The 26,907-nt window shown below is 45.0% G+C and overlaps 1 protein-coding gene across 1 annotated transcript in view; it reads left to right on the forward strand.

Moving 5' to 3' along the window:
* LOC126234957 (juvenile hormone acid O-methyltransferase-like) overlaps positions 1-12,434 on the forward strand; it is a 48,447-nt gene extending 36,013 nt beyond the window's left edge. Inside the window, exon 5 of the mRNA XM_049943695.1 lies at positions 12,259-12,434. Within this exon, the coding sequence (XP_049799652.1) occupies positions 12,259-12,434 (176 nt within the window). The remainder of the gene's footprint in view (positions 1-12,258) is intronic.
* Positions 12,435-26,907: the final 14,473 nt, after the last annotated feature.

Below are 26,907 nucleotides of genomic sequence, written 5' to 3' on the forward strand. Positions count from 1 at the left end.
ACGCAGTTTTACTGCATGAAGAGCGAAAATGCAGTAAGTGATAAACAATTTTTCCTTTCATCATTTTGTGGGGAGTGTCAGCGAGAAAAGTCTCTTAAAGGTTTCACAAAATGTGTGAAGTTTGTTGCAAGTCACGAAGTACTCTCATTCTCTGGATAGCTGTGGATCGTGAGCTACGCTCCTTTTTGACCTCTACCGCTTTGAGAAGTAAATGATTCTTACCCACCAAATTTGGTTGAAATCAATACAACGGTTTAGTAGAAGGCTTGTAACATACATATATACTTACATTCAATTTTATAATATGTATGGACACCAAAATCTCAAAAAGGACCCACTCGCTGTTATTCTCGGAACATATATGCAGCAGTGAGCAATGGTTCTTTTCTACATAGATCCCCAAGTATGAATCGTGGCCTGCGATTAGCGTCATTATCTAATAATCAAAACCGTCCTGCGTCCTGTGTACAACCCCAGCCACTACATAAATTTTGAATCAAAATCGTCAGCAATGGCGGTCGAAGACTTCCGGCGTAAGACGTTACCCTCGTTCTGCCAAAGGGCTTTATCAAAGAGGGCACAGGAGCGGATAGAGGTTCAGGGCACACTCTTGCCCCTGTGATGGGAAACTGGCCCTAAAGGAAAAGTCAGCAATGAATAACAGCATGAGGGTGAAGAAGACAAGCCCGCATCTCGTGGTCGTGCGGTAGCGTTCTCGCTTTCCACGCCCGGGTTCCCGGGTTCGATTCCCGGCGGGGTCAGGGATTTTCTCTGCCTCGTGATGGCTGGGTGTTGTGTGTGATGTCCTTAGGTTAGTTAGGTTTAAGTAGTTCTAAGTTCTAGGGGACTGATGTCCATAGATGTTAAGTCCCATAGTGCTCAGAGCCATTTTTTTGAAGAAGACAAACGAAACCACTGTACTAAAAACACGTAAGGTGTATTCACAGGACATGTATAATACTTATTTTACCAATAAAACACGAACGAACTGTTTCCGAGAAAAAATATCGGCACACTGAGGTGGCAAAAGTCACTGGATAGCGATGTGCAAGTCACTGGATAGCGATGTGCACGTATACAGATGGCAGTAGCCCGTGTACACGAGATATAAAAGAACGTTGCATTGGCGGAGCTGTCATTTGAACTGGGGTGTTTCATGTGAAGAGGTGCCCGACGTGATTATGGTCGCACGACGGGAATTCACAGACTTTGAACGCGGAATGGTAGTTGGAGCTAGACGCATGGGACATTCCATTTTGGAAATCGTGAGGGAATTCAGTATTTTGAGATCCACAGTGTCAAGAGTGTGCCTAGAACATCAAAGTTCAGCCGTTACCTCTCACCACACACAACACAGTGCTCAACAGCTTTCACTTAACGACCGAGAGCAGCGGCGTTTGCGTAGATTTGTCAGTGTTAAAAGACAAGCACCACTGTGTAAAATAACCACAGAAATCATAGCAGAACGAATGATGAAGGTATCCGTTAGGACAGTGCAGTGAAATTTGGCGTTAATGAACTATGGCAGCAGATGACGGACGCAAGTAACGAATGGAAACCGTGGCCTGGTCAGATGAGTTCCGATTTCAGTTGGTAACAGCTAATGGTACGGTGTGAGTGTGGCGTAGACCCTGAATCTATGGACCCAAGTTGTCAAGAAGGCACTGTACAAGTTGGTGGTGGCTTCATAATTGTGTGGGCTGTGTTTACATGCAATGGATTGGGTCCTCTGGTCCAACTGAACGGATCATTGACTGGAAATTGTTATATTCGGCTATTTGGAGCTCATTTGCAGCCATTCGTGGACTCGGATGACAAAGCGTCATGTCACAGGGTGACAATTGTTCGTCATTTGTTTGAAGATCATTCTGCACAACTCGAGAGAATAATTTGGCCAGCCACATGGCCCAGCATGGATCCCATCGAACATTTATGGGACACAATCGAAACGTCAGTTTGTGGACAAAGTCTTGCGGCGGCAATAATTTCGCAATTATGGACGGCTGTAGAGGCGAGATGGCTCAATATTCAAATGGCTCTAAGCACTATTGACTTAACATCTGAGGTCATCAGTCCCCTAGACTTAGAACTACTTAAACCTAACTAACCTAAGGACATCACACACATCCATGCCCGAGGCAGGATTCGAAGCTGCGACCGGATCAACAGCGCGGTTCCGGACTGAAAGGGCCTAGAATCGCTCGGCCACAGCGGCCGGCGGCTCAGTATTTCTGGAGGGGACTTCCAATGAATTGTTGAGTCCATGCCACGTCGAGATGCTGCACCACGCTGACGTGGGACCCGATTTTAGGGCCGGCCGGGGTGGCCGAGCGGTTCTAGGCGCCACTGTCGCAGGTTCGAATCCTGCCTCGGGCGTGGATGTGTGTGATGTCCTTACGTTAGTTAGGTTTAAGTAGTTCTAAGTTCTAGGTGACTGATGACCTTAGAAGTTAAGTCCCATAGTGCTCAGAGCCATTTTGAACCCGATATTAGGAGGTATCGTGTGACTTTTGTCACCTCAGTGTACAGTCGGCTCAGAGTGCCCTGTATGTACAAAATGAGCTACGTAAGATGTAGTAGCCCTTTTATTTCGTGAACTGTTCAAAATATCTTAAGGGTGTTTTCGACAAATGCTAGCACGCTGAGTGCCACATGTTTTGTTGTAAGGGGTGTTCAAAAAGTCTCCTCGCAGTGGCGTATGATTGATAGCCGCGCGTGCCGTATGCGGCAGTGAATATACCGAAACGAAACTCAGTGAAATACAAGTTATTAATTTATTTAATCTTCATTTTTACTCACAAATTTTCACATTAAATGTTGAGTGTCCCCCCTGTTGTTGAATACACAATTCAATTCGCTAATCATGTTTCCAAACACAAGTTGTAACGTGTCTTCTGTAACAGAAGCAGTGAAAGTGGATATTGCAGTTTTCAATTCATCGATAGATTTTGGACGGTTTTTATAGACAGTTGCTTTCGCTGCACCGTAGAAGAATAAGTCAGGTGGTGTTAGGTCAGGCGATCGTGGAGGCCAAAGTCCCTGTGAAATTATGCGATCACCAAAAACGTCAGCAAGCAGTGACATTGAAACGCGAGCTGTATGCGCGGTTGCACCATCTTGTGGAAAATAACCGTTCAGTATTTCACTTAACACAAGTTCTTCTATGAATGAATACATAATACCACTGCAGTATCGTTGTGCGTTTATTATTCGTTGAAAAATATGGCACCCACAATCCGACGCCTAGAAATTGCAATCCAAACTCCTAGTTTCACAGAATGAAGTGGTTCCTCACGAATACACAATGGATTTGCAGTACTCCACTTACGAGAATTTTGCGAGTTCATGTACCCGGATAAATAAAACCACGCCTTATCAGCGAAAAAAGTATCATTAAGAATATCCCTTACATTCTGTTAAACGAAATTTTTGAACCATTGACAATAATGCAGTATCTTGCCATGATCAGAATTTTTCAGTTCTTGCACGACTTTGTTTGGGAATAGTTCTAAATTTTCGTTACAACTGTGTGGGCCGTTCCAACACTAACCTGGACGAGTTTTCATACTGTCTTGTTCGGACTCATGGACGTTTTATCGGAAATATCGAGTAGTTTATCCTCAGACAAAACGCTAGGACGACCACTACTCGGTGCATCTGTCTCTGAACCCGTACTTCGAAATTTGTTAATCAAATCTCACATAGTATCGCGATGTGGGAGTGTTGTCTTCGGGAAAACTGAATTAAATATTTGACGAACTGAAACTGTGTATTTACGGCCAGTTTTGAACACTTGTTCGACTAAAAACACACGTTCTGCAATGGTTAGCATTTTAACACTGACAGAAACGAAACAAACGAACAAAGGAATTAAACTTAAACGTTCACGTCAACACGTAACGACACACACCAACGATACTACTGACGCTGGCTGAGATAAACGAAACAGAGGAATGTTGGGAGAGTCGAGGAGAATTGTGTTGTCGTAGAGAAGTGGTGACAGCACAATGTGTCGGTCAGGCCTGCTCAGTGACTTCGAATGCGGCCTGGCCATTGGATGTCGCCTGAGACACTCATCCACCAGGGACATTATAAAACTTCTAATGCTGTCCAAAGCGACTGCTGGTGACAGTGAAGTGGAAACGCGAAGGAACAAACACAGCTAAACTAAAAGCACACAGACGTCATGAACTGACTGGCAGCGACCGTCGAGCATAGCGGAGGGAGCTTGAAAAAGAATCGAGTGAAATCAGCCGAAGGAATTCCTCATAAGTATCAGAGTGCTAGGGGGAGTCCAGCCAGCACGGCGACTTTGCGTTAAGGGCTATACTCATCTTCAGAAGAAGAAGAAGAAAAAAACGAAACCAGCACACCTTCAACGCTCATATTGCCGGACATATACACTACTGGCACTAAAACTGCTACACACGAAGATGACGTGCTACAGACGCGAAATTTAACCGACAGGAAGAAGATGCTGTGATATGCAAATGATTAGCTTTTCCGAGCATTCACACAAGGTTGGCGCCGGTGGCGACACCTACAACGTGCTGACATGAAGAACGTTTCCAACCGATTTCTCATACACAAAAGCAGTTGACCGGCGTTGCCTGCTGAAACGTTGTTGTGATGCCTCGTGTAAGGAGGAGAAATGCGTACCCATCACGTTTCCAACTTTGATAAAGGTCGGATTGTAGCCTATCGCCGTTGCGGTTTATCGTATCGCGACATTGCTGCTCGCGTTGGTCGAGATCCAATGACTGTTAGCGGAATATGTAATCGGTGGGATCAGGAGGGTAATACGGAACGGCGTGCTGGATCCCAACGGCCTCGTATCACTAGCAGTCGAGATGACAGGCATCTTATCCGCATGGCTGTAACGGATCGTGCAGCCACGTCTCGCTCCCTGAGTCAACAGATGGGGACGTTTGCAAGACAAAAACCATCTGCACGAACAGTTCGACGACGTTTGCAGCAGCATGGACTATCAGCTCGGAGGCCATGGCTGCGGTTACCCTTGACGCTGCATCTCAGACAGGAGCGCCTGCGATGGTGTACTCAACGACGAACCTGGGTGCACGAATGGCAAAATGTCATTTTTTCGGATGAATCCAGGTTCTGTGTACAGCATCATGATGGTCGGATCCATGTTTGGCGACATCGCGGTGAACGCACATTGGAAGCATGTATTCGTCATCGCCATATTGGCGTATCACCCGGCATGATGGTATGGGGTGCCACTGGTTACACGTCTCGGTCACCTCTTGTTCGCATTGATGGCACTTTGAACAGTGGACGTTACATTTCAGATGTGTTACGACCGTGGCTCTACCCTTCATTCGATCCCAGCGAAACCCTACATTTGAGCAGGATAACGCACGACCGCATGTTGCAAGTCCCATACGGGCCTTTCTGGATACAGAAAATGTTCGACTGCTGCCCTGGCCAGCAAATTGTCCAGATCCCTCACCAATGGGGGCCGAGCAACGGGCTCGTCGCAATACGCCAGTCACTACTCTTGATGAACTGTGGTATCGTGTTGAAGGTGCATGGGTAGCTGTACATGTACACGCAATCCAAGCTCTGTTTGACTCAATGGCCAGGCGTATCAAGGCCGTTATTACGGGCAGAGGTGGTTGTTCTGGGTACTGATCTCTCAGGATCTATGCACCCAAATACGTGAAAATGTAATCACACGTCAATTCTAGTATAATATATTTGTCCAATGAATACCCGTTTATCATTTGCATTTCTTTTTGGTGTAGCAATTTTAATGTCCAGTAGTGTACATTAGTATGTTCTGCATAAATGATTAGCATTTCAGTCGCCTCAGTTCAGAATGTGTCCTATTGCCTTGTAGGCACAAGATCCGCCATGGGTTCTGATATCTTGTTCCATGCGTGATGTCATCGATGCATATAAGATGCGAATGGCATCCTGTGGTATAGCCATACACGCTACATTCACGTGGTTCCAGTGTTCATCTGTGGTGGTTGGCATTGGGTCACATAGCTGCACCTGTCGTTTCACCAATCTCACACATTTTCGATTGACGACAAGTCTGCTGATTTTCGGGTTAGGGCAATAGGCTGACATCTTGTGACACCAACAAGGCAGGTGTTCGTGCAGAAACGTGTGGTTGTGCACTGTCTCGCTGAAAAATGGTGTCTGAGGTGTTGTGCAGAAAGGGTACGGCTACGGGTCACAGTGCCCTGGACACCCACCAACTGTGATTTGTGGTTGTACCCAACAGCACTACACACCTTTAGGCCTTGAGTTGGCGCTGAACGTCTTTTGCGAATGCAGTCACTATGATGCCGCTGTCGCTGTCTGCAGCGAAGAAGAATGCGGCCATCATTTTCAAACAAACAGAATCTGGATTCGTCCGAAAACACTGTCTGATGCCATTCCTGTCCCCAGTGACGTCGTTCCATACACCATTGCCGTCTAGCATGTTCTCGTACTCTCGTCAAAGGCAGGTGGAGAACTGGACGACACACGCGTAAACCACGCCGTAATAAATGCCGACGGACTATCACCCTTGAAAGTGTACGATGTTTTACAATGTTCCACTGTTGCGCCAGAGCCGAGGAAGACGCAGATGTGTCCTGCAATGCCATTCGGATGAAGTGTCGATCTTCTCGGGGGGTTGGTCTGGGTGATACGAACTGACCCATCTCGTCGTGTTGTACGGCCTTCCGTGAACCATTCTGCACACACCCGTTGCACTACCGAAACACTTCATCCCACACGAGCAACAGTTTTCTTTTCATCAGATACACTACTCATAGCTCTTGTACCAACCAAGACACTGAGGCAAGTATGGTATTTTTTACTGCCACTGCCACCAGCCTGGGCAGCAATTTTTTGGCGGTAGCAGTATTTTAAATTTTGCTATTGTTCGAAAAGGATGAATTAAACAAGACAACGGAAGTTTTGTGTAAATGAAGAAGTGTGGGAGTAATTTGCAAATGCAAATCGTTCATAAAAATCTGGTGTCTTACTGGAAGGTATCTAGTTATTTACGGTACTGGCAACAGGTTGACAAATGAACCTTGGGATTTGGTCATTCTGAGTGCGTCTTTCAAAATGGCAAAGCTAGCCAGTGACAGTGTTGCCAACTCAGTTTGTACCACGCGCTCACACAACTTGTTAAATGTACCCACATCAGCTACAAAGCCTCTACAGAAGCGATAAAAAGATCAGTGTTTATATATGATGGCCTAAAACTTCCCATACAACAACCTTAAACACCTGTAGTTGTGCCTGTCAAAAAACTTTGTAGTAACTAAACAAAGAATAAGTAAACGTTTCACTGATATAACTTAATTTTCGTTGTATAATTAATTATGGAATTATAGCTCAAAATGTATTTACACTGTAAGCGTTTCACTAACTGTTGCTCCATAACTGACTCTGAACTTAAAGAAACACAAAAGCGACTTGTGAGTAAGTGTCATATGTGACCTTAAGACGTCATGGATGAATAACATTGTGGAAAACGTCGACCATGGGAGAACTGGGTGTCTGTAGGCAGCACAACTGACGATGCGCAAACACAATTCCAAGAAACTTAACAAATTCAAACCTTTACGAAACTTTTTTCGCTGATACCCCACACAAAATTATTAAAGGAAAAACGTTCATCGCTTGCTACGTTTTCGTTGTTAGTGCAGTAAAATCTCATAGCCGATGCCACGTGATCGACAGTATCGCCCTCTGTACTGCCTATATAATCAGCGCTTCTTCGAGTTTTCTTCGCAGTTCGGCGCAGTACCTCCGAGGATATCTCCTGCAGTCGGAGACGAAACGTCAGGGGACAGTTTTATACTTCGATCACGGCCTATCAGCCCGGAAGTTTTAAGTGAAGGTGTAAATGTGGGTTTGCCCCTCCTCAAGCTGTTTCCTAGGTAAGTCGTAGGATTGGTGTTGGTTCGCATCTTCCTTCATTTCTCTGAAACCCAACCAATCTTTTTCCAGGTCACCTTCTACTAATCGTTATATCCTTCTCTAATCAATTCGCGTCCCTATTTTGCAACGATGTCTTTTTAAATTGTTAGTAAGGTAATACACAAGCATTCTTTGGAATGGAGATCGTTGAATTCTCCTTGCAGTCTGATGGTATTTCGCCTGTTTCATTGATCTTAACTGGGAGTTCGAGCTGTTATGTCAACGATCTTAATAATCGCAGCCTACATTTTGTGCTCCGAGGGTGACATACGCCTTTTTGATATAAAAACCATAACCCGTGAAAATAAAAGCATCCCTAGAAACTATCCGTTTTGTTAGACACGTTGTAAAATGCAATTACCATTCGTCTGGTCCCCGTCATAACGGAAAGCATTTGTTAATGTCGTGAGAGGTAAAATTTCACGAACGGTTGAGTGAGTACATCCAAAGGAGTTCTCTTGCCAGACAACGTGGAATGAGATGAGAATGTTTGTCTGTGAGCTATCGAAGTACCTAAACTTTTTTTAAAATGAATCCATGTACTTTTTGCCAACTTTCAAAATCTATTCCAAAGTTGATAATAATGAAATGACGTTAGTTTTGATTCACAAAAGAACCTTTGTCAGAAAGGGCGAGAAAGATACCGAAAACAAGGGCAACACAAAAGGTATAGCCTGTTTGTAACCGAATTTGGTGTCTTTTCACTGGATGGAAAGCTGCAAAGCGGAGGCAGTTTAGGCATTTTTGCTTGGAACGTTTCTAACTTCTTTTGCGTGTAACTCCACTGCAAACGATAAGAAATGTCGTATGTAGTTTGTATACTTCTACTTTCGAAAGTTCTTTATTGACAATGACAATACAGTTCTGCATACTTACTTTACTTTTTCGTGTCCGGAGATTTGTTTCAGAGCCTTTCAGCCCAATGCCGGGCCAAGTCCAATGTTTCTCTCTTCTCAAGCTATAGTTCGTCAAGGGTACACCTTGTGGGGCAGAGGGAACACTGTAGAAGGTGTTCCATATCCTGAACTTCACCACAGTCGCATTTGTTGTCTCCTTCGTCCTTGAGCCCCATTTGATTAGGTTTGCTTTAACTGGTGCTACGCCTGTTCTGATGTGGTTCAGTGTTCTCCAAATCTTCCAGCTTGATGTACTGCCGCTGGGTATTTCTCGTGAGGCAGGGTAGTCCTTCGGAGGCTCGTTCAATTCACTAGCGAGAAATCTCTTGCGAGATTTAAGTCTGCTACGTCCACATGAAGAACCATGCTGCGGGTGGCGCTCGTCGAAAATCTGTTTAAATTTTTCTGTATGTTCGTGCGCAATTCTTCGGGATTCAGGAGATGAGAATCCAGCTGCTTTGTATATTTTCCCAAGTGGAGTGGGTTTCATGCATCCTGTTGTTAGCCTGCATGTTTCATTAAGGACTGTAGTGACTTTGTTGGCATATGTGGATCGAGACCATACAGGGCATGCATATTCTGCCGTGGAGAAGCAAAGTGCTTGAGCAGTTGTTCGTAATACAGTCGGACTGGCTCCCCATTTACTATTCGTCAGTTTTCTTAAAATATTGTTCCTGGCAGCAACTTTTTGGCACGTTTTTTCACAGTGGTATCTGTACGTCAGTGATCTATCCAGCACAACACCAAGGTATGTTGGTTTGTCCGTATGGTCCAGTTTATTGCCATTCCAGATGACGCTCAGCTTCCTGTTTGCCTGTTTTGTGCGGAGGTTGAAAGCGCTAACCTGTGTCTTAGATGGATTTGGTTTGAGGGAGTTCTCTTTATAGTATTCAGACGTTACGTGTAGCGAGCTTTGTAACTTCCCTTCTACTTCCTCGAAGCTATTTCCTTGCGCTGTAATGGCCAGATCATCGGCATACAAGAAATGGGTAGTACGTTCCGGTGTTGGCTGATCATTGGTGTATAGGTTAAATAGTAAGGGGGCCAGCACACTGCCCTGGGCGGGGCCGTTCTTTTGTCGACGCCATCGGCTTTTTTTTCCGTCCAGCATTACATAGAACTGTCTGTTTTGCAGCAGAGATTCTATGATTTTTGTGAACTGATGATCCTTAAATGTACAGTACAGTTTCTCCATGAGCTTTCTGTGGTTGACGGTGTCGTATGCAGAACTTAAGTCCACCAATGCTACACCTGTTATTTGTTTGTTTTCAAACCCTTCCTCTATGTGTTCTGTGAGTGCTAGGATTTGACTGGTGCATGATTTCCCGGGTCTGAATCCAGCCTGTTAGGGAATGAGCTTTTGGTCTGCGATATTTGCTATGCGGTTTAGGATTATTCGTTCGTACAGTTTGTACAGATGGCACAGGTGTGCTATTGGGCGGTAGTTCTTCGGTTGACCTGCGTCTTTCCCAGGTTTTAGTAGCGCCACTACCTTTGATTTCTTTCTTTGGGATCTTACACGTTTTTAAGCAATGATTAAAGAGCTGCAGGATCCATTGCTTGGCACTAGGTCCGAGCTGTTTGATCTGTTCCACGCATAGCCGGCCGGTGTGGCCGTGCGGTTAAAGGCGCTTCAGTCTGGAACCGCGTGACCGCTACGGTCGCAGGTTCGAATCCTGCCTCGGGCATGGATGTGTGTGATGTAGTTAGGTTTAATTAGTTCTAAGTTCTAGGCGACTGATGACCTCAGAAGTTAAGTCGCATAGTGCTCAGAGCCATTTTTTTGTTCCACGCATATATCGTCGTCTCCCGCTGCTTTCCCGTTTTTCATTGAGTTCATTCCATGATTAAGATCTTTCATGGTAAATGGTATTTCGAACATGCTTGACTCTTGACTCTGAATTCTGCTGATTTTTATTTTCTGAAATTTCTTGTTGGGTTTTCCATTTGGTAGGAGCTGGAGGGCAATTTGATTGGGTGTTACTGAAGAGCGTTGTTTAGCTGTCCCAAAGTCACAATTAAGTTTTTTTTATTAAGTTCCAAGCGACTTTGCTACTGTGGGTCATATCCATTCTTTCCAGAGTTTCGACCCATTTCCTTTGTCTTGATTCACTAATCATTTCCATTAGTGTTTCTCCATATTGGACTACTTCTTCACCAAAGGGGTCCTGTTCGTAAAGCATTTCGTACTCCCTCAGGATGTTCTTTGATTCGTCAGAGAGACCTGGGATGAAATGGTCTCTGCAGCCTCGGGGTATGTGTCTTCGAGAAATCTTTTGGAGGGTCTCTACGAAAGTTTGATAATTTTCTGGAATTGGGTGTAGATTTTTTATTTCTGCATCCAGTTCCACAGCATATTCTGTCCATTTAGTTTTTTTAAAGTTGAAGCGTCTGCGGAATGGTATTTTCGTTGTTCTCAGAGCAGTGTATATTTGGATTCCGATAGGTCGGTGTTGTGTTTTAGAAAGAGGTGCGTATGCAGTTTTTAAGCGTCGGTCTTCCACGTTTGCGCTTACAAAACAAATATCAGGGTTGTATTCGCGCTTCCAGATTTTGCTGCTGAACGAGCATGGTAGCTTGGGATCATGGATCAGGGATAAGTTATTTATTTCCGCCCACTGCTCTAATTTATGTCCGTTGTCGTCTGTACGTTTGTAGCCCCATGATGTGCTGTGGCAGTTGAAGTCTCCTAAGATGAACTCTGTTTTCTGGTTGTTGAAGTTTGGCGGCAAAGTCAAGTTGAACTTCTCTCCGGGCGGCTAGTATACTGACGTTACGGTGAAGGTGCTACACTCAACAGTCAGTAATTCTATGTTATTGTATGTAGTTCTGTTAGTTGATATTATGGCCATCTCAGGTTTTGTGAAGACAGCGCTGCCATATTTAGGATGTGGATTTTCTATGGCTAATTTCATTCCTTCTATTTCTGGTCTTATTGCCCCTTCTTTCTTGTGTGTTTCTTGTATACACAGTATGTCCCATTTGTGCGTGCGGCAAAGTTGTGATATGATTTGTTGTTTGTTTTTGGTGATACCGTCTACGTTTAGGCTTGCAATCGTCAGAGTTGGCTCTGAGAAGGGCCCATTCTTTTTACTTTTCCGGTGTTGGAAGGATTGGCCGTTGTCTTTTATTGCAACGTTTCCGGGGGACGCCGGCATTATCTGACAGATGATTCTCGGTCTCTTATCTCAGTGCACGCTTGGAGGTTCCTTCCTTGTCCCCCACTTCAGAACTGCTTCAGTTTTTTGGTAGTTAAAAACCTCAAGCATTGAAAGTACAGCATAAAACTGAGCCTTTTGCATCCTATCACATGTCAAAACCCTAGCTTCCATAAATTCAATCGCTACTAAATGCTATACTTGTATGTTATTTGTAATTTATAATAATAATTCCTACCTTTTTATTCTTTCAGATCTCTTGACATCGGCGTGTGCATTCGTAAACCGCGTGCCAGAAGACCTAAAGGATGATTTCATTGATGACTGGATACAGCGTGCAGAGAAACTGAAGGGTTTATCAAAGGATACGGAAGGGCCAAAGTGCTACATCGACATCGCGTCATTGGTGGCCGCAGCCAGAAAACTGTAGCCGAATACATCGCACCTCTCTTAAAACAGGCATCACTCAATTTCTTTTAGGCAACATTATGGTCTGCTAATGACACAACAGGTTCTTCAGTGAGTCTGTTTTTAAGAGAAAGTTCACGGTCGATATTTATACAAAATATTTCATTATTTTATGCTAACCCACAGTGAGCAGAAACTGTACGTCAAATAAAGATAATTTCATGTATTGAAAATTACATGCCTCGTCTTGTAATAAATACTTACATCGGCGTGTAATTACTTCATTTAGAGTCTGCGAAAATTAAATGTGAATTATGCAAAATGTTCCTACAGGGACGCCTGGCACAAGTAACGTGAATAGTGACACGATTAACAGAACGGTAGGAGGTCGAAGTAACGCTCTACAGCTCGTGAGCCTATGACATTAACTACCATCTCTGCACCAATTACATCTTTAAAATTAATGCTCAGTCGCTGCACACAACAGAAAATCACCACAATGAAGTAAACATTCAAGGAATGTGGCTCGTTGTATTTAAGGGCTGTCTAACATATGGAAGTTGTACGACATTTAGGAATCTCAAAACGTAAGTCAGGTCGAGAGGACAAAACTTTTATTTAACCCAATTAAATGGTCAACTGATAATGAATAATACTGACAAATTTTCTGAAAACTATAGCAAATTAAAATGATTCTAAACTTCGTGGACTGGTGGTTTATTGGAAGACTGTTGGAAGCAAAACTAGTAAGACTTCAACAGGTTGCAAAAGCAAGATAATAAGACAAATATTTAATATACAGGGTGGGTGAGAAGTCGCTCCCTAGTTTTAAATGTGCATAAATTTTTTTATTAATGAACATTTGTACACCGAACCAGTTGAAGTCGGTTCTCAGGACCATGAGAGTATGTGTACTACACTACAATTCCACAGATGCTTCTGCGCTGTCGACCAAACGACGTAAACGTATAGGAATGTCATCAAGTGATTTCTGCACTAAAGTCACAGTTACATTTCCGAGGACAACTGTGATCCTCTCCTCTAATTCGTCCAGAGGATGTGGGTTTGTTCAGTATACCTCCTCTTTGCGCAACATTACAAGAAGAAGTCACAGGGGGCCATTCATGGGGCCTTCGCTGTCCAAGCCAACGTCCTGGAAAATGTTCGTCCAGCCAGTCACGAAAGACGCAGACAAAGTGAGATGGTACTCCGTCCTGCTGAAAAAGAATATCCGCAACATTGTCCAAGGGTGATATTAGTGGCCACACACATTCATTCAGCATCAGGCGTTACCGGTCGCTGTTCACGGTGTGTCGCAGTATGAATGGGCCAATGAGATGATCTGCGGTCATACCGCCCCATACTGTCAATTTTGGTCGATTTTGTGATTTTTCGATTGTAATTTCTGGATTTGTTTCTTTCCAATAATGGCAGTTGTGTCGATTGACCCCAACGCTCAAAATAATTTTCTTGAACAAATCTGGCCGACCGTTATGCCGTCACAGCATCATTTCCGCATATTCCATCCGCTTCTCTAAATCCTCTCTCGATAACTCCTGACCATATTGGGGTTTCCAGATCAGGTCCTTCTTTAACACAATATTCACCGCGTGCCTGCTTATTCCATCTCACGAGCTGCCCGGTGTTTGATTTGCCAGAACTGCGCTTACCCAGTTGTCGTTAGCTTGGTGTGACAGTTCCTAATGGTTTTAGCATCATGTGTGGCACGAGGGCCATGAAGGCCTTGCCGCTGCCGCTGAACGTGGGCTACAGATCGGCACACTTCAAAACGCGAAGCAACCTGGGCGCGCTCTTGTAAAGTCAAATTTCCTGCTATCTCGTCGTTTACCATAAAGAAGATACTAAGGAAGGTCAAGGTATTCTCCGAGATCTTGTACCACAACAACGTTCATTAATAAATATAACCAAATAACTTAAATCTGAGCTGCTCGGAAGATGGATTCTGATACTGCCTGAGTGCAACTTAGGTTCTTCAAATACATCGAGAGGGCGCCGTTCAGTGCCAGAGGATAGACGGGAATCGAAAAATATCCATTCTAAATTGTCTCCAGAACTCCTGGCAATTCCTAAGCTCCAATAGAAGGCGATGTTGAATGATGTTGCCAATCTGAAAAATGATCTGAATGATAATTAAATCGACACCGTAGCTGCAAACAGGCGTTGATATGCATCATTGGCGACATATTGAAAATGTGTGACCCGACGGGGACGCGAACCCGGAATCTCCTGCTTACATGGCAGACGCTCTATCCATCTGAGCCACCGAGGGCACGCTCCTCTGACCGTAAACGTGCAAGGAATTAGTAACTGCAGGCGCACTATCCTCTGTGCCCTCGGTGGCTCAGATGGATAGAGCGTTTACCATGTAAGCAGGATATCCTGGGTTCGAGTTCCGGTCGTGGCACACATTTTCAATATGTCCACACTGACGTATATCAACGCCTGTTTGAAGCTAGGGTGTCGATTGAATTAGCATTTCATTCTGGAGAAGCTGCACGGTCATCAAAGGTATCCGTTCTTTCGGGAACGGATACTACCTTCATATATACACTCCTGGAAATGGAAAAAAGAACACATTGACACCGGTGTGTCAGACCCACCATACTTGCTCCGGACACTGCGAGAGGGCTGTACAAGCAATGATCACACGCACGGCACAGCGGACACACCAGGAACCGCGGTGTTGGCCGTCGAATGGCGCTAGCTGCGCAGCATTTGTGCACCGCCGCCGTCAGTGTCAGCCAGTTTGCCGTGGCATACGGAGCTCCATCGCAGTCTTTAACACTGGTAGCATGCCGCGACAGCGTGGACGTGAACCGTATGGGCAGTTGACGGACTTTGAGCGAGGGCGTATAGTGGGCATGCGGGAGGCCGGGTGGACGTACCGCCGAATTGCTCAACACGTGGGGCGTGAGGTCTCCACAGTACATCGATGTTGTCGCCAGTGGTCGGCGGAAGGTGCACGTGCCCGTCGACCTGGGACCGGACCGCAGCGACGCACGGATGCACGCCAAGACCGTAGGATCCTACGCAGTGCCGTAGGGGACCGCACCGCCACTTCCCAGCAAATTAGGGACACTGTTGCTCCTGGGGTATCGGCGAGGACCATTCGCAACCGTCTCCATGAAGCTGGGCTACGGTCCCGCACACCGTTAGGCCGTCTTCCGCTCACGCCCCAACATCGTGCAGCCCGCCTCCAGTGGTGTCGCGACAGGCGTGAATGGAGGGACGAATGGAGACGTGTCGTCTTCAGCGATAAGAGTCGCTTCTGCCTTGGTGCCAATGATGGTCGTATGCGTGTTTGGCGCCGTGCAGGTGAGCGCCACAATCAGGACTGCATACGACCGAGGCACACAGGGCCAACACCCGGCATCATGGTGTGGGGAGCGATCTCCTACACTGGCCGTACACCACTGGTGATCGTCGAGGGGACACTGAATAGTGCACGGTACATCCAAACCGTCATCGAACCCATCGTTCTACCATTCCTAGACCGGCAAGGGAACTTGCTGTTCCAACAGGACAATGCACGTCCGCATGTATCCCGTGCCACCCAACGTGCTCTAGAAGGTGTAAGTCAACTACCCTGGCCAGCAAGATCTCCGGATCTGTCCCCCATTGAGCATGTTTGGGACTGGATGAAGCGTCGTCTCACGCGGTCTGCACGTCCAGCACGAACGCTGGTCCAACTGAGGCGCCAGGTGGAAATGGCATGGCAAGCCGTTCCACAGGACTACATCCAGCATCTCTACGATCGTCTCCATGGGAGAATAGCAGCCTGCATTGCTGCGAAAGGTGGATATACACTGTACTAGTGCCGACATTGTGCATGCTCCGTTGCCTGTGTCTATGTGCCTGTGGTTCTGTCAGTGTGATCATGTGATGTATCTGACCCCAGGAATGTGTCAATAAAGTTTCCCCTTCCTGGGACAATGAATTCACGGTGTTCTTATTTCAATTTCCAGGAGTGTAGTAAAAACGAATATGTTCCGTTTTCTACGTAAAGTCGGGGAAAACAGCAGGAGCTTCCCACTGAAAACCTGCAAAAAGCATCATTACGACCCATGAGGTTGATACTGGTTTTGAGCAGTACCTCTCGAGTGGTCAGCACCATCCACACTGCATCTGGTAGCAGGGATGTTGCGTTGAAGTGGACAGTCCGTAATTTTGAAGGGAACCACCGAAATTTCTCGCGCCCGGGTAGCGCCGGTAGACAGCTCCCCTCTAATGTGTGGACAAAAAGGCAAATTTCACTCTGAAGCGCCCTCAGGGGAAAGCTATGGTAACTGGCGGCACCATACCTGTGGCAAGCAGATCAGCACCTGAAACTGTCCACAATAAGAAATTCTGGAAACAGGACCGATTTCTGCAAAAAACTGGCAGCAAGCCACCAGGAGGCACTCGTTGCCTGCTTTTGAGACATCATGGAAAGCCTTCTGCCGAAACTAAAGGACTGCCGACCGCTCCAGACCTACTCACTTCCGGCGAGAAATGGAATACTTTCCCCTGCCAGCAACATGTACCAAGCTCACGCAATTAATTAGCCCATAACTGTAACAGATATCAAACATGTTACATCACTGCTTTGTCCTTCTTCAAAAAGAAATGAAGTCGCCCCCTTTCATCCGCCACTTGGTTTAAGTATCCATACAACAAATTAACTGATTTAGTCAAACAAAAGTGAAAATAAGGACCCCTTTCAATCTTACAGCAAATATATATGAGCCGTCAAGGTGGCTAAATGCCTGTTTCATTCATACAACAAAGAATAAAAAAAACAGTCAGGATAATTACAGTACCTTATGTCTTGCACTTAAACAGAAATTTGTAAACAATTTGTTTTTTGCAAAAAACATGGTTGGAAAAGAGCAGCTCATCTGACAAGTACAAGTGACTTACATCCCCATGTGTCCATAATAGCTAACAAATTGGATCACGAAATTAAGGGTGTTTGCGTAAGAAAAAAATAGTCTATTAAATACGTGTGCAGCTATGTTAATCAAACATCACACTAATCTGGCGGCAAGAAAACAAAGCAGAAAACTTATTTCTGAAGGTAGGGTGCCGTGGCTTTTTGTACTGACCTGATACAAACACTGTACAGAAAGATAGACATCTCTGAGCATAAGTTGTTCCATCTTGTGGTGATATTTGCCACAGATTCAGTTTCTAAAACAGTTACATACATTACATTAAACTATCTTCACCGTGCAATTACTTTCTTTTAAAAATCACACACATTTACAAAAGGATTCCCCCCCTGTGAGAATAATACAACAAAATAAAACAGAAATTTCTCCAATGAGCATGAACTCAGTAACAACGGATTGTTTTACATCACAAGTGTGTGCATTTTCCTTTGTCATGATTGTGTCACATAACACTGCCACAAAATTGTCTTACTCATGGTTTAAGTTCCGAAGGGGGTTGTTGCATGTCAACTCCCGACAAGGCGGTCAGCACAGCGATAAAGAGTTGGCATGTGTTGGCGACTTCTTTTGACTCCTTCCTGTGGTCGTGGGCAAGCTAAGTGCCCAATTCGCCTTCATTAAAGTCAGCACCAAGGGGTAAGGACATCCCTCATGCAGGCCTCTCAACTCCTGCTATGCAACAGCTGATAAAATTGAAATATCAAATTTCGTAAATACGTGTAGTTTTACATCGTCACGAGGTGATCCTCGCATGGAAATTCTTGGTCAAACATGATTTTTTAAAACAATGCTAATTTGTTTAATCACATAAAATTAAGAAAAAATTTTATCGTTTAATCCCATAGTTAAGTTTGTTTAAATGACAAGGGCAATGTAATTCAGAAACACAGTTCCCACAAAAATATCTCTTAACAGCAAGGACTTTTTCAAATCTGCATAAAAAACACCGCAGCCACGACATATTAAACATAAATTTTCCCGTCCTCTTTCATTTGTTGGTCCAAGTGATAAATGTTGATAAGTTGTTTACTGAGCACAGAAAGTTCATAAAGAGTGGCGAAAATTTTCTTAAAATAATATTTTCTAGCTGTCACAGCTAGTAAGCGTTCGCAAGGGCACGGATAAAAACAGTAGGCCTCGTAACAGTTAAGGTCAAGACTGCTGAGGGCGCTTTTCGCAAAACTGGTGCCTGGAAAAAAACCTCTCGCTGTACCCCAGGGCATTTATTTACTGGTGGTGGTAGCTTGTGTACCTTAAAACTTAGTCTATAATGTGTCCTTTGACTACTCAGGACATCGGAAACTACAAATCATGCACCTGGCTTATACATAACCTATCTTTCATATATCAATACCAGATTAATCCTTCAAAACTCAATAGATATAGGAGAAATTAAGATCTCTAGAAAACAGAATAAGATGTCTCACTAAAAATGACATACTGTATCGGAGACGTGAAAAACGACATGAGTCAGCTTAACTTCCATATCATCTTCATATACACTAGTGGCCATTAAAATTGCTACATCAAGAAGAAATGCAGATGATAAACGGGTATTCATTGGACAAATATATTATACTAGAACTGACATGTGATTAAGTTTTCACGCAGTTTGGGTGCATAGATCCTGAGAAATCAGTACCCAGAACAACCACCTCTGGCCGTAATAACGGCCGTCATCTACCTGGGCATTGAGGCAAACAGAACTTGGTTGGCGTGTACAGGTACAGCTGCCCATGCAGCTTCAACGCGATACCACAGTTCATCAAGAGTAGTGACTGGCGTATTGTGACGAGCCAGTTGCTCGGCCACCATTGACCAGACGTTTTCAATTCGTAAGAGATCTGGAGAATGTGCTGGTCAGGGCAGCAGTCGAACATTTTCTGTATCCAGAAAGGCCCGTACAGGACCTGCAACATGTGGTCGTGCATTATCCTGCTGAAATGTAGGGTTTCGCAGGGATCGAATGAAGGGAAGAGCCACGGTCATAACACATCTGAAATGTAAAGTCCACTGTTCAAAGTGCCGTCAATGCGAACAAGAGGTGACCGAGACGTGTAACCAATGGAACCCCATACCATCACGCCAGGTGATACGCCAGTATGGCGATGACGAATACACGCTTCCAATTTGTGCTCACCTCGATGTCACCAAATACGGATACGACCATCATGATGCTGTAAACAAAACCTGGACTCATCCGAAAAAATGACGATTTGCCATTCGTGCACCCAGGTTCGTCGTTGAGTACACCATCGCAGGCGCTCCTGTCTGTGATGCAGCCTCAAGGGTAACCGCAGCCACGGTCTCCGAGCTGATAGTCCGTGCTGCTGCAAACGTCGTCGAACTGTTCGTGCAGATGGTAGTTGTCTTGCAAACGTCCCAATCTGTTGACTCAGGGATCGAGACGTGGCTGCACGATCCGCTACAGCCATGCGGATAAGATTCTTGTCATCTCGAGTGCTAGTGATACGAGGCCGTTGGGATCCAGCACGCCGTTCCGTATTACCCTCCTGAACCCACTGGTTCCATAGTCTGCTAACAGTCATTGGATCTCGACCAACGTGAGCAGCAATGTCGCGATACGATAAACCGCAATCGCGATAGGTTCAAAATGGTTGAAATGGCTCTGAGCACTATGGGACTTAACATCTGTGGTCATCAGTTCCCTAGAACTTAGAACTACTTAAACCTAACTAACCTAAGGACATCACACACATCCATGGCAGAGGCAAGATTCGAACCTGCGACCGTAGCGATCCCGCGGTTCCAGACTGAAGCGCCTAGAAACGCACGGCCACACCGACCGGCTGTCAAAGTCGGAAACGTGATGGTACGCATTTGTCCTCCTTACACGAGGCACCACAACAACGTTTCACCAGGCAACGCCGGTCAACTGCTGTTTGTGTATGAGAAATCGGTTGGGAACTTCCCTCGTGTCAGCACGTTGTAGGTGTCGCCACCGGCGCCAACCTTGTGTGAATTCTCTGAAAAAGCTAATCATTTGCATATGACAGCATCTTCTTCCTGTCGGTTAAATTTCACGTCTGTATCACGTCATCTTCGTGGTGTAGCAATTTTAATGGCCAGTAGTGTAGTTAAGGCCAACCGGACATTGACCTTCTTCTGTGAAGATGCACATGCCTTGTCCGAACTCTTATAGGTCTCGGTAAGATTGTCTGCCGCGAGTAGTGAGTGTAATGGGCAGGGGCACTACGAATGTAGTATCTGGACATTAATTTGGGTATGTGGGTCTCACAAGGAGCGTACAAGGGATAAATCCCTGCAGTCACATTATCCTCTGTGCCCTTGGTGGCTCAGACGGATAGAGCGTCTGCATGTAAGCAGGAGATTCTGGGTTCGAATTCCGGTCGGGGCACACATAAACTGTAGCCGTTTATGTATATCAACGCCAATCGGCAGCTTAGGGTCTTGATTTAATTATCATTTTATTCTAGAGAGCTGCACGGTTATGTCCGAAGGAACAGATTCCATCTTCATATAACTATTTTACACTCCTGGAAATTGAAATAAGAACACCGTGAATTCATTGTCCCAGGAAGGGGAAACTTTATTGACACATTCCTGGGGTCAGATACATCACATGATCACACTGACAGAACCACAGGCACATAGACACAGGCAACAGAGCATGCACAATGTCGGCACTAGTACAGTGTATATCCACCTTTCGCAGCAATGCAGGCTGCTATTCTCCCATGGAGACGATCGTAGAGATGCTGGATGTCGTCCTGTGGAACGGCTTGCCATGCCATTTCCACCTGGCGCCTCAGTTGGACCAGCGTTCGTGCTGGACGTGCAGACCGCGTGAGACGACGCTTCATCCTGTCCCAAACATGCTCAATTGGGGACAGATCCGGAGATCTTGCTGGCCAGGGTAGTTGACTTACACCTTCTAGAGCACGTTGGGTGGCACGGGATACATGCGGACGTGCATTGTCCTGTTGGAACAGCAAGTTCCCTTGCCGGTCTAGGAATGGTAGAACGATGGGTTCGATGACGGTTTGGATGTACCGTGCACTATTCAGTGTCCCCTCGACGATCACCAGTGGTGTACGGCCAGTGTAGGAGATCGCTCCCCACACCATGATGCCGGGTGTTGGCCCTGTGTGCCTCGGTCGTATGCAGTCCTGATTGTAGCGCTCACCTGCACGGCGCCAAACACGCATACGACCATCATTGGCACCAAGGCAGAAGCGACTCTCATCGCTGAAGACGACACTTCTCCATTCGTCCCTCCATTCACGCCTGTCGCGACACCACTGGAGGCGGGCTGCACGATGTTGGGGCGTGAGCGGAAGACGGCCTAACGGTGTGCGGGACCGTAGCCCAGCTTCATGGAGACGGTTGCGAATGGTCCTCGCCGATACCCCAGGAGCAACAGTGTCCCTAATTTGCTGGGAAGTGGCGGTGTGGTCCCCTACGGCACTGCATAGGATCCTACGGTCTTGGCGTGCATCCGTGCGTCGCTGCGGTCCGGTCCCAGGTCGACGGGCACGTGCACCTTCCGCCGACCACTGGCGACAACATCGATGTACTGTGGAGACCTCACGCCCCACGTGTTGAGCAATTCGGCGGTACGTCCACCCGGCCTCCCGCATGCCCACTATACGCCCTCGCTCAAAGTCCGTCAACTGCACATATGGTTCACGTCCACGCTGTCGCGGCATGCTACCAGTGTTAAAGACTGCGATGGAGCTCCGTATGCCACGGCAAACTGGCTGACACTGTCGGCGGCGGTGCACAAATGCTGCGCAGCTAGCGCCATTCGACGGCCAACACCGCGGTTCCTGGTGTGTCCGCTGTGCCGTGCGTGTGATCATTGCTTGTACAGCCCTCTCGCAGTGTCCGGAGCAAGTATGGTGGGTCTGACACACCGGTATCAATGTGTTCTTTTTTCCATTTCCAGGAGTGTATATTCCGGGCTAACGAAGCCGGTGAAAGGGATGATATCAGGAATAACTCCTCTAACAGCCGGTTACATTGTTGTTTATTTAAACACAACCGGTTTCAGGGCCTAGTCTCCGTTTTTCGTTCGTGAGGGTCGCTTTTACTTTGCCCTGCACCGAGCTACTTTGCCGTCGCTCCCATATAGGCCAGTTTTAATGAGTGGAGCACGTCTTCGTTATCTCGCCATGTTGTTGTTGTTGTGGTCTTCAGTCCTGAGACTGGTTTGATGCAGCTCTCCATGCTACTCTATCCTGTGCAAGCTTCTTCATATCCCAGTACCTACTGCAACCTACATCCTTCTGAATCTGCTTAGTGTATTGATCTCTTGGTCTCCCTCTACTATTTTTACCCTCCACGCTGCCCTCCAATGCTAAATTTGTGATCCCTTGATGCCTCAAAACATGTCCTACCAACCGATCCCTTCTTCTAGTCAAGTTGTGCCACAAACTTCTCTTCTCCCCAAACCTATTCAATACCTCCTCATTAGTTACGTGATCTACCCACCTTATCTTCAGCATTCTTCTGTAGCACCACATTTCGAAAGCTTCTATTCTCTTCTTGTCCAAACTGGTTATCGTCCATGTTTCACTTCCATACATGGCTACACTCCATACAAATACTTTCAGAAACGACTTCCTGACACTTAAATCTATACTCGATGTTAACAAATTTCTCTTCTTCAGAAACGATTTCCTTGCCATTGACATTCTACATTTTATATCCCCTCTACTTCGACCATCATCAGTTATTTTACTCCCTAAATAGCAAAACTCCTTTACTACTTTAAGTGTCTCATTTCCTAATCTAATCCCCTCAGCATCACCCGATTTAATTTGACTACATTCCATTATCCTCGTTATGCTTTTGTTGATGTTCATCTTATATCCTCCTTTCAAGACACTGTCCATTCCGTTCAACTGCTCTTCCAAGTCCTTTGCTGTCTCTGACAGAATTACAAAGTCATCGGCGAACCTCAAAGTTTTTATTTCTTCTCCATGAATTTTAATACCTACTCCGAATTTTTCTTTTGTTTCCTTTACTGCTTTCTCAATATACAGATTGAATAACATCGGGGATAGGCTACAACCCTGTCTCACTCCTTTCCCAACCACTGCTTCCCTTTCATGCCCCTCGACTCTTATAACTGCCATCTGGTTTCTGTACAAATTGTAAATAGCCTTTCGCTCCTTGTATTTTACCCCTGCCACCTTCAGAATTTGAAAGAGAGTATTCCAGTTAACGTTGTCAAAAGCTTTCTCTAAGTCTACAAATGCTAGAAACGTACGTTTGCCCTTTCGTAATCTTTCTTCTAAGATAAGTCGTAAGGTTAGTATTGCCTCACGTGTTCCAACATTTCTACGGAATCCAAACTGATCTTCCCCGAAGTCCGCTTCTACCAGTTTTTCCATTCGTCTGTAAAGAATTCGCGTTAGTATTTTGCAGCTGTGACTTATTAAACTGATAGTTCGGTAATTTTCACATCTGTCAACACCTGCTTTCTTTGGGATTGGTATTATTATATTCTTCTTGAAGTCTGAGGGTATTTCGCCTGCCTCATACATCTTGCTCACCAGATGGTAGGGTTTTGTCATGACTGGCTCGCCCAAGGCCATCAGTAGTTCTAATGGAATGTTGTCTACTCCCGGGGCCTTGTTTCGTCTCAGGTCTTTCAGTGCTCTGTCAAACTCTTCACGCAATATCTTATCTCCCATTTCATCTTCATCTACATCCTCTTCCATTTCCATAATATTGTCCTCAAGTACATCGCCCTTGTATAAACCCACTATATACTCCTTCCACCTTTCTGCCTTCCCTTCTTTGCTTAGAACTGGGGTGCCATCTGAGCTCTCTCTAAAGGTCTCTTTAATTTTCCTGTAGGCAGTATCTATCTTACCCCTGGTGAGACAAGCTTCTACATCCTTACATTTGTCCTCTAGCCATCCCTGCTTAGCCATTTGGCACTTCCTGTCGATCTCATTTTTGAGACGTTTGTATTCCTTTTTGCCTGCTTCATTTACTGCATTTTTATATTTTCTCCTTTCATCAATTAAATTCAATATTTCTTCTGTTACCCAAGGATTTCTATTATCCCTCGTCTTTCTACCTACTTGATCCTCTGCTGCCTTCACTACTTCATCCCTCACAGCTACCCATTCTTCTTCTACTGTATTTCTTTCACCCATTCCTGTCAATTGTTCCCTTATGCTCTCCCTGAAACTCTCTACAACCTCTGGTTCTTTCAGTTTATCCAGGTCCCATCTCCTTAAATTCCCACCTTTTTGCAGTTTCTTCAGTTTCAATCTGCAGTTCATAACCAATAGATTGTGGTCAGAATCCACATCTGCCCCTGGAAATGTCTTACAATTTAAAACCTGGTTCCTAAATCTCTGTCTTACCATTATATAATCTATCTGGTACCTTTTAGTATCTCCAGGATTCTTCCAGGTATACAACCTTCTTTTATGATTCTTGAACCAAGTGTTAGCTATGATTAAGTTATGCTCTGTGCAAAATTCTACAAGGCGGCTTCCTCTTTAATTTCTTCCCCCCAACCCATATTCACCTACTATGTTTCCTTCTCTCCCTTTTCCTACTGACGAATTCCAGTCACCCATGACTATTAAATTTTCGTCTCCCTTCACTACCTGAATAATTTCTTTTATCTCGTCATACATTTCATCAATTTCTTCATCATCTGCAGAGCTAGTTGGCATATAAACTTGTACTACTGTAGTAGGCATGGGCTTTGTGTCTATCTTGGCCACAATAATGCGTTCACTATGCTGTTTGTAGTAGCTAACCCGCACTCCTATTTTTTTTATTCATTATTAAACCTACTCCTGCATTACCCCTATTTGATTTTGTATTTATAACCCTGTAATCACCTGACCAAAAGTCTTGTTCCTCCTGCCACCGAACTTCACTAATTCCCACTATATCTAACTTTAACCCATCCATTTCCCTTTTTAAATTTTCTAACCTACCTGCCCGATTAAGGGATCTGACATTCCACGCTCCGATCCGTAGAATGCCAGTTTTCTTTCTCTTGATAACGACGTCCTCTTGAGTAGTCCCCGCCCGGAGATCCGAATGGGGGACTATTTTACCTCCGGAATATTTTACCCAAGAGGACGCCATCATCATTTAATCATACAGTAAAGCTGCATGTCCTCGGGAAAAATTACGGCTGTAGTTTCCCCTTGCTTTCAGCCGTTCGCAGTACCAGCACAGCAAGGCCGTTTTGGTTAATGTTACAAGGCCAGATCAGTCAATCATCCAGACTGTTGCCCCTGCAACTACTGAAAAGGCTGCTGCCCCTCTTCAGGAACCACATGTTTCTCTGGCCTCTCAACAGATACCCCTCCGTTGTGGTTGCACCTACGGTACGGCCATCTGTATCGCTGAGGCACGCAAGCCTCCCCACCAATGGCAAGGTCCATGGTTCTCGCCATAGTACTGAAGATATTCACTGAGTAGTAAATTTTGTGAGCGATGGGTATGCGTATGATCATTTAACATTGTTGCGCGTGATGGTGCGGCATTAGGCCGTGAAACCGGTTTTGTTTTGACAAACAACAATTTTACGAGCTGTTGGCGGAGTTTTCCCTAACATCAATTTTCGTACGGCCCCAAGAATGCCCTGGTATACCGTTTTCAGTTTAGAAATTACCGTTGTTAAGGCATACTGCTGCGATGACTATTTTGTCAGCTTAGACGACATTTTATCTTCCTGTAATAATAAGGATTCATTACTTGTTTTCATTATCGCCTCTGAACTTCGCTGCAACATCATAAATGAGCGTTGAGTACAACTTGCTGGTAGAATATTTTATTCACTCTCATCAGCAGTTTCATTTCGCATCCTGAAGCGTCAATGTTTTCGATAGCTGTATCAGCGAATTGTCTAGTTTTGGCTTATTATTCTACATATGTTCTTCAGATTCCAGATTTACAGATTTTCCTATCTTTAGCGTAACACATAGATGGCTGAAACTGTCTGAGCAAATTGCGTATTTTAATTTGATAACAGCACACACGCATATAGAAATAACAATGCAGAACGTGAACATTTCAGTGAGAAGATATTAGTCTGTTGAAACAATGCAGCAGAACTATACTATGTTGCGCACTCGGTGCACAGTCACCTTATACAACGTAGCTTTATGATATCGCATGCAGTTACAAACAAATTAGAATTTTCATACTTTGAACAATAAATGGGCAGTGAATAATTAATTCAATCGGCAACAATTATAATATGCGTAAGCAAAGGAAACAAATAATATTGTCCTTACCTCATACGTTGTGGCATAAAGAACATAAATAGTTTCAAAAAAAAATATTACTGTTCCTGTTTCCTCCTTGCTTCTTAAATTGTTTGAAATTCTCTTATTTAATGTTGCTTCTTTTTAATGAGACATGTTCTTCTTCACTTCAGTTCGTTTTCGACAGTACAGTATTTTACAGTTTCTGTTTAGTACATGAAACAGAGAAAAACAACGTGTAATAATATAATACCACAAAACTGTTGTAAATTCGTCCTGTCGAACTGTCGCCAGTGTAACGTAACTC

Source organism: Schistocerca nitens, chromosome 2 (assembly GCF_023898315.1).
Source record: "Schistocerca nitens isolate TAMUIC-IGC-003100 chromosome 2, iqSchNite1.1, whole genome shotgun sequence".
NCBI classification, from domain to species: Eukaryota; Metazoa; Arthropoda; class Insecta; order Orthoptera; family Acrididae; genus Schistocerca; species Schistocerca nitens.